The sequence below is a fragment of the Armigeres subalbatus genome, chromosome 1, assembly GCF_024139115.2.
Source record: "Armigeres subalbatus isolate Guangzhou_Male chromosome 1, GZ_Asu_2, whole genome shotgun sequence".
Classification (NCBI taxonomy): domain Eukaryota; kingdom Metazoa; phylum Arthropoda; class Insecta; order Diptera; family Culicidae; genus Armigeres; species Armigeres subalbatus.
Window position 1 is genome coordinate 5,246,042 of NC_085139.1, and position 9,230 is coordinate 5,255,271.

Genomic DNA, 9,230 nt, shown 5'->3' on the forward strand with positions numbered 1-9,230 from the left:
TCAAACACTCAAATCACAAACAGCACCATCATCATCGCAGCGAATCGCACGCCAAATTTGTCGATCGGAACATTGTTTTCTGTGAAATATCGTGAATTTTAGTGCAAACATCTTTATATCGCAACAATGATGGGCCTTCCGAACGTTGCCGGCTATTTAGCCGAACAGAAGAAAACCAGCGACAAGGAACTGGCCGCCGAGTGGACGCAAATCGAGGAGTTGTATAATGAGAAGTAAGTCGATCCGGAGTTTGTGAAATTTTAGAGATTTTTACTAAACTTGATTAATTTTAGACTGTGGAACGAACTGACCATCAAATTGAACACATTCGTCAAAAATCCAGCTTTGCAAAACGAGGATGCCCTGCTGACGCTGTACCACAACTTCATTTGCGTTTTCGAAACAAAGTAAGTTCTTTCATTGTGTAGTTTTCGGGAATTTCCTTATTTTGACGCTATAACTTTTCTTAAGAATCAACCCGTACGGTTTGGTGGAGATCCTCACGGTGGTGGTGTCGCACATCGCGGACAAAAAAGAAGCAATAACATTCTTGGAAAAGCTCAAAGACAAAGTGAAGGTCTGCGATGAGGCGCTCTGGATGTGCAAGGTGCTGCAGGGACAGATCTATCTGGAAGCGCTGAACGAGCTGGACGAGACGAAAAAGATTATCCTGGATCTGAAGGACATTCTGGAGGAAGCTGGCAATGTGACGCCGGTGCATGGAAAGTATTATATGCTGGCCGCAAACTACTACCGGTAAGTGGAACGATTGCCGATAAAGAAGAATGAGATTTATTTTTATTCTTCGGAGCTGTACAAATGTTTGCGCTTAAAAGTTAATCCAATGGGAAAAACAGTGGTGTCAGTTTTTCTTCATTTCATTTTTTTAAACGAATTTAATGCAACTTTTAGATTGGTGGGTCAACACAGTGACTATTATCGTTGTGGATTGCAATTTTTGGGATGCTCCATGGACACTTACCCCAAGGATCAATGGCCTCAGCAGGCATTCTTCTTAGGATTGGCCGCGTTGCTCGGCGAAGGCATTTACAACATTGGGGAGCTGGTGAGTATTATCTTTGTCATTATCAAAAATTAGGGATAGCAAAAAAATTGTAACGATGTAAAAGTTTGAATTTTTAAATAATTCAAAAGATGTTTTGAATGGCTTACACTTTATGTGATACTCTTTTTTTTTCTCTGTTGAAATTCAAATCTAAAATGTGTTGAGTTGACAACTTTTAAATATATCTGAACTGTTTATTGAATGACAAACATACATTTGAATTTCCATGTAATTCAAATATACCACGTAAAAATGTCTTATGATTATTTCTGTTATTGTTTGGACCTATTTTACCACTGGTAAAGAGTGTGCTTTGTCATTCCTTTCAGATTAACATTAGTTTATGTAGGACTTACGTCTTTGTTAATTATACTAGATGTTATTTAATCCATTTTTGTTTTAGCTGGCCCACCCCATCCTGGAATCACTTAAGGGAACTGAAAACGAATGGTTGGTGGAATTGCTTCAGGCATTCAACTCAGGCGATATCAACAAGTGAGTCAAAAGTGTTTGTTAAAGTTTACTTGATGAAACTTCCGTTTATAAGAAACTAAATAAATTGGGCAGTCATACTAATTTTATTCCCATTTCCAGGTTCGAGCAGATGAAACCCAAGTGGAGTACCATCGCCGACCTTGCCGCCCAGGAGGTGAAACTCCGCCAGAAGATCTCGCTGCTGTGCTTGATGGAGATGACATTCAAGCGGCCGGCCAACAAGCGGACCATCACCTTCGAGGAAATCGCCAAGGAGGCCAAACTGCCCATCAAGGAGGTCGAAATCCTCATCATGAAGGCCCTGGCCCAGGGTTTGGTGAAGGGAGCGATCGACGAAGTTGCCGGGGTGGTGAACATGACGTGGGTGCAGCCGCGGGTGCTCGATCGAAAGCAGGTCGCAGCAATGGCCACCACTCTCGACACCTGGATGGCGTCCATCACTTCGATGGAGCAGCTGATCGAGAGCCGGGCTAGTGAAATCCTCACGAACTGAATAGAGAGAGTTTCTTTCTGATCCTTATAAAATAAAATTGAAAATAGTTTTTTACTGTTTCGAAATAAAAAAAAACTTATATTAGAATTGGAAAAAGCCGTCTTTGTATAACACATTACTAATAGCCATATTGATGTAGGGGAAATGTGGGTAAGCCCGTCAGTAGGGGCAATATGAGCGACCCTCAATTTGAGCTTATTGACATTTTCATCATGTAAAAGTTATATGATCTTAAAGAGAATGCTCCACATATCGATAATCGGATTCACAACCATCACAGACAAATGATTCAACAGGTTGAATATTTGCCATGTGATAGTTAAGTTGGCAGTGACTTGTCAAGGCCTTGACTAAGACACTGCAATTCTGTTTAGACAGATGAGGTAAATAGTTTGCTACTACCGGAGATGGCCCTACAATATACAATTATGTTTGTCGACATAAATCCAAAGTTGTCCAATACCGTTTGTGCTGAGTGGAAGCCCAAGAGCTAATCAAATGATTCACCCAACACTTAGATATTGGAATAGCTGGCTCAAGTCCAATAAAGTCTTGTGGTGCTTCAGTGCGGGCTAACTCATCAGCCAATTCGTTTCCAGCTATGGAAGAATGGTCTGGTACCCATAAAAGGTGTAAAGTATTCACTGAATTCAGTTCCTTAATTTGAGTTCGACATGCGATTACTAACATCGACCTTAAGTTGGCCGAAGCGAGAGCTTTGATAGCTGCTTGGCTATCTGAACAGAACTATACTGCCGCTATTCGCATAACAGTCCCATGTCGATTTTTGGCGAAAAGCTGTTTTTTGCAGGAAACGGCTTAATTTCGTCTAAAGTTTAAGAAAAACTGGTAAAATAAAAGACTTAATTCCTGACATACCTCACTTAAGTTGTCCCATCCTTACATATATTCGCATAACAGTCACAATCAATTCATCCAGGCGATTATAAGAAAAAAAACTAAAATAGTATTTTTTTTAATTGTGTCATTATATATCATTTGATAACAACCTGAAGTGTTGATGGATTTATTTTAAGGCTGGAATTTCGAGTTTCAAATAACAAAAAATACATTCATTTTTAAACGTAGTTGTATTTCATAGAATTGTCAGAAGCTCGAAGAATTTCTGTAAATTATTGTTCAGCTGATGTCTGCAATCTTTCGAGCATATTTGTCCAAAACGCCTTCTGATGCTCTTTGATAACTGGTAAAATCACCTTCAGGAGCGCTTGTTTCTTGTCTGTCTATTCAGAATCCTTTCGACGTCAAAATTTTCAGCGGTCACTGTTTTTAATTGCTTCTTTGAAAGAAGGCAGCAAGATAAACATTCGTCATTATCATCCAATCCGCTGTTGTATATCATCTGGTAGCTGCCCTTCTTCAGAACGATTTTCATAATTTCAATATAGGGGAGAACGGTCCAAGATGCACCCCTGGGGCAAAATGGCCTCACTCATAAAATCACTCGTGTAATCTGTTGTAGTACATTCATGATCGAATATTACCATTACAATTCATAATTAGCTATCCATCATTGAGCTCCATTGGAAAAATTTAGCAAATTCCCTTCATATTCACTCAAATTTAACGATTTGCTATTCTTCCACCACATCCGTAAGATTGTAGTTCAATCCATTAAGAAAAAACAAACAACCATGCGTTCATCATCATTTTACATGCAACTGAGTCATTTTAGACCACCATTCGGGCGTTTGCCCCAGCCCTATTTTTAAAACATTTTTTAAATGCGTTAGAAAGTCATGAAAACCTTATTGTTTTGAATAGGAGATCATTGCGAAATGTAGATGGGTTTGTAAATTTTGCACCTATACGTTGAAATGGTTGGGTATTTTTGTTTATATGGGCGAAAACATCGAAAAAGCTTAAGGGGTGCATTTTGGACCGTTCTCCCCTATGGGCGAGTATTACAGTGGCTCAATGAATACTGAGAAACTGACAATTTCATATAAAAAAACCCAGATTAATCCACCTAGCGGTGATGGTGCCTTTCTCGTTCGTTCAAAAGGTTTGGAAAAATCTCAAATAACACCAATATGTGGATTGGTTTTATTTTTCATATTTGTTTATATGCATAAAAAAAAATCTCGCCAAACGCAATTTGTTGCAAACAAATCGGATGAGCATAAGCGCAAAAAATGGCATTTTATTTTGTAGTTTTGAAATTAGTATTTTCGCCATAACTTTTGACTTAATTGTACGATCCGGCCAAGTTTCTATAGGAAACAATGGGACAAGATTCTGCGTCGAATGCAATCTATTGTAGTAGCACACATGTCCCACATAGATTACTGCAACGGATATGCGACTAGATTTGGTCACTATCAAGTTGCTGCAACCATTTTAGTCTGACTTGTGCTGCTCGGGATGTATCACAGTAACTTATATATGACCGGATTCAGTCACAATATGGTTACTGCAACCAGATTTGTTGAACTTGTGTTCCTTGGGGATGAAGTCTAAGTGCTAAAAAAGTGAGCAAAACTTTTTTGAACTCTTTTTCACAATAAATAGTAATTTTACCATAACATCTAAGCCCATAGTCCGATCTGGCCAATTTTCAATAAGAAAATATAAACATTCTGCGTCGAATGCAATTTAATGCGAGCAAATCGGTTGAGGAAAAGTGCCTGAAATATGAGTGACATTTTTTACGCGATTTTTTTGTATGAATTTGTATTTTGGCCATAACTTTCGATCCCATAGTTCGATCTGGCCAACTTCAAATAGGAAACAATGGGACAGGATTCTGCGTCGAATGCAACTTGTTGCGAGCAAATCGGTTGAGGATAAGTGCCCGAAAAATGAGTGACATTTTTGAAGCGATTTTTTGAATGAATTTGTATTTTGGCCATAACTTCGGATCCCATAGTCCGATCTGGCCAATTTCAAATAGGAAACAATGGGACAGGATTTTGCGTCGAATACAACTTGTTGCGAGCATATCGGTTGAGGATAAGTGCCCGAAAAATGAGTGACATTTTTTATGCGATTTTTTCGTATGAATTTGTATTTTGGCCATAACTTCGGATCCCATAGTCCGATCTGGCCAATTTCAAATAGGAAACAATGGGACAGGATTCTGCGTCGAATGCAACTTGTTGCGAGCAAATCGGTTGAGGATAAGTGTTCGAAAAATGAGTGACATTTTTTAAGCGATATTATCGTATGAATTTGTATTTTGGCCATAACTTCGAATCCCATAGTCCGATCTGGCCAATTTCAAATAGGAAACAATGGGACAGGGTTGTGCGTCAAATGCAACTTGTTGCGAGCAAATCGGTTGAGGATAAGTGCCCGAAAAATGAGTGACATTTTTTGAGTAGTTTTGCACACACACACAAACACACACACACACACACACACACACACACACACACACACACACACACACACACACACACACACACACACACACACACACACACACACACACACACACACACACACACACACACACACACACACACACACACACACAGAAATGGAGATGAAGAACACGAGTAGCGAAGTAGTCGTCGTGGAGAGCGATATTGCTTTTTGCATTGAAACTTTTCGTTTCGTCACTGAAAACATTGACACTTGTCTTCAGCGACTGCTTCCGCGATAAAGCATTTGCACATTTCATTCACTCATACATCTATATTGCTGTCAAAATGTGCATTTGACAACTAAATTTTCAGCTAAAAGCTCTATTTTTTGACACCGGTGCACTCACACAACCAATCGACATCAGTTGTCAAAAAATCAGTAGTACCAACTTGACCACTATCTCCTTGTCGCCGAGTCTGGCGCTGAGTGCTCGGCGCGGAAACCCAAAGGTGGGAATAAAATTTTGGGGCTTATGCGCAATAACGATACGCCAATAGTCGATAAGCAGCAGCACAATGCAGTGGAGATAGGGTCGAGTGGCATCCTGCCGAGCTTGACCGTCGTCATGGTGCAACTCGATGACATTATCAACTTCACCAATGAACGGGGCAATATGTCGAGGGAGCTGAAGCTGAAATTGCTTAAGCTTCGCAATTTGGTTCTTGCTGCCAAGCAAGAACAGGAAGTGCTTGCGGCCAGGCTGGAAGGCTGTGGTAAAGCGGAGAAGAGCAGACAGACTGCTCCCTTCTCCTTACTATCACAACCATGGCACAGGAGGCATTAGATTTTGCGCTCAGCGACAGAGCGGTAGAGAGGAGAACAGATAAGCGAGCCAGGGACTCGCCTGGCATTAAGCGCTTTAAACAGAACGCAAAAAGGCGTCGGGAGAGCGCAAATCAGAAGAGCGGGCCCACGGAAGTTGCAAACGTGGGAGAACGGCGTAAGAAGAAAGCGAGGACGAAACGAGCCAGTCGGCCACCGGAGGAGGGAAGCCAACCCGACCAAGACAACCTGCGGTCGGACGGTCCCTGGCAAACGGTAGTAAATAAACCGAAGGTGAAAGCGGCAATCACGCGCCCGGCGAGAGCCAGACAGAAGGGTGAAGCACTTCTCATTAAAACAGAGAAAGAGCGCTACGCCGACGTGCTCAAGGCGATGCGCAGCGCCGAGAAACTGGCGGACCTTGGTAAAGAGGTTCGTAGCATAAGGCGGACGAGAGCGGGCGAGATGATCCTTGTCTTAAGGAAGGGCTAACAGGCGAACGGTACCTCATATGGAGCGCTAGCCCAGGCCCTAGGCGAGAGTGTAGATGTGAGGGCTCGACATGACGAAGTGACTCTCAATGCAAGCAGCTGGACGTGGTCACGACATCTGAAGAGATCGCCTCGGCCATCAAGGACCAAGGTGGAGTGGTGGTAGCAAATGCGTCCATCCGTCTGCGAAGAGGACCGCAGGGGACGCAGATTGCCACGGTGAAGTTACCGGCCATCGACGCTAACAAGGTGATCAAAGTTGGTAAGCTGAAAGTTGGCTGGTCAGTATGTCCAGTCAGCCTCTACCAACCACCGGTAGTCGACAAGTGCTTCCGCTGCCTCGAACCGGGACACAAATCGTGGGCGTGCAAAGGGCCGGATAGGAGTAACCTATGTAGGCGATGCGGCGAAGAGGGCCATAAGGCGCACACGTGCGAGAAAGCACCATCATGTACGCTATGCGCGAGCAGGAAGCAGGAACATAACCACGCTATGGGTAGACCTGCGTGCCCGTTGAGTGGTTATACGAGGAAGCCGTGCAAGTAACGCAGCTCAACCTCAACCATTGTGCGGCCGCCCAGCAGTTGCTGTGGCAGTCGGTAGTAGAAGCGAGAACGGACGTCGCTATCTTGTCGGACCCGTTCCGCATCCCCGCGGATAATGGGAACTGGGTAGCGGATAGATCCAAATCAGCGGCGATTTGTACGACGGGAAGATACCCGATCCAGGAAGTGCTGAACACAAGAGCGGAGGGTACTGTTATAACGAAAATAAATGGAGTGTACTACTGCAGCTGCTACGCCCCACCAAGGTGGCCGATAGAACAATTCACCGAGATGGTCGATCGGCTAACATCAGACCTAGTGGGTAGCAAGCCAGTAGTAATTGCAGGAGACTTCAATGCGTGGGCGATAGAGTGGGGAAGTCACTTTACTAACCGGAGAGGGCAAACGCTGCTAGAGGCTTTCGCCAAGCTGGATGTCGTGCTGTGCAACGAAGGCTCCAAAAGTACCTTCCAGCGAAACGGAGTGGAATCGATAATAGACGTAACGTTCTGCAGTCCAAGTTTGGTCGGTGATATGCAGTGGATGGTCGACGACGGTTACACCCACAGTGACCATCTAGCTATCCGGTACAGGATAGGCAGCGAGGCAAGAAGAGAAAGCCGGAGAGCTACTGCCACAACCCGGTCGTGGAAGGTCGCCCACTTCGACGGTGGGACCTTCAGTGAAGCTATGGGTCTGGAAGAAAACACGGGAAGTTTAAGCGGCGACGAACTGGTTGCGGTCCTGTCTCGAGCTTGTGACGCGACCATGCCGAGGAAGGTGCGACCACGGAACTGCAGGCCACAGGTATACTGGTGGAGCGATGAAATTGCAGCCCTTCGAGCAGCCTGTCTCCGGGCTAGAAGAAAAACGCAAAGGACACGCTTGGCGGAAGTGAGGGAGGAACGCATCGAGCAATTCAAAGCAGCGAGACTGGCTCTAAACAAGGCCATCAAAGAAAGCAAGAAAGCCTGCTTCGACAGACTGTGCCAGAGCGCCAACTCGAACCCATGGGGACCCGGATAAAAAATATCATTAAAATATCATAAATTTTATTGTTACAACACCATTTAAGACATAATTTTTACCATTGAATATAATGGAATTTTGACAATAAAATCACATGAGAAATAATGGTTTTCCACGATAAAATGAATGGTAAATGGGACTTTTACAATAAAAAAGGAGGGTTGTTATGTATCTTTACAATAAAAAAATCGAAAATTTTCCATACAAAATTTTGAGCAAAACAATTGATTTTACGGTTCTTCAATGGGATGATTTCGGGCGACAAAATAATAGAAAACATTGTGATTTAAATGTTTTCAATTACCGTTTCAATTGTTTTACAAAAGAAATACAACAGGATTTAGAATAAATTATACTCCAACATTACAATAAAAATACAATACAATTATTTGCTTTACAAATTATTTTATTTTCAATTTAAGTTTAAAGCAGTTTAAACTTCATTTTAACTCATTTTACCTCTCTTTGCTGTCGGGACTTCCGAACCGAACTTTCTTCCAAAGTTTTATCTGTCAAACTAATTGATGTGTTGTTTAGCGCATCTTCAGGCGAATCCAGCGCTCTACTTTCGAAGTTGGGTAAGTTGCCTGTATCTGGAGAAAAATCGAACTTCGATATAAACTAACTTTGTTCCGGATAGACAATACATGTTATAAACCTGTGAAAAATGTAAATTAAAAAAGAATGTTAGTTTTATTAGAAAAAGTACGTCGAGAAGAAAAGAAAAAAATACCTGCATCAGTTCTTATTATATCCCGTTGGTGAGATTGGCCAAGCATCAGTATTTCATCATAAGCTTCATTTCTGTAAAGGAACAAGGATACATGTTACCAGGTATGTCATCAGGTATTATGACGATTATTTTTTTTATTTATTTTTTGTTCGGGATGAACCACTGCGTCCATTATATACATTGAACTTTTGTAGTATAAGATTACGACTACCGGTGGTGAGTATAA

General features: G+C 42.4%; 1 protein-coding gene across 1 annotated transcript; it reads left to right on the plus strand.

Moving 5' to 3' along the window:
• LOC134208030 (26S proteasome non-ATPase regulatory subunit 13) lies at positions 1–2,150 on the plus strand. The gene is made up of 6 exons (XM_062684132.1): positions 1–233; positions 294–407; positions 472–756; positions 913–1,066; positions 1,470–1,561; positions 1,661–2,150. The coding sequence occupies exons 1-6, from the start codon at positions 127–129 to the stop codon at positions 2,052–2,054; spliced, it is 1,146 nt and encodes a 381-aa protein (XP_062540116.1). The 5' UTR covers positions 1–126; the 3' UTR covers positions 2,055–2,150.
• Positions 2,151–9,230: the final 7,080 nt, after the last annotated feature.

Bases quoted from the DNA above. Each gene is read 5' to 3' on its own strand.
- LOC134208030 (XM_062684132.1), top strand. From the start codon at position 127: ATGATGGGCCTTCCGAACGTTGCCGGCTATTTAGCCGAACAGAAGAAA. The intron at 408-471 runs GTAAGTTCTTTC...ACTTTTCTTAAG, and splicing joins ATTTGCGTTTTCGAAACAAA to AATCAACCCGTACGGTTTGG. The intron at 1,562-1,660 runs GTGAGTCAAAAG...TCCCATTTCCAG, and splicing joins AACTCAGGCGATATCAACAA to GTTCGAGCAGATGAAACCCA.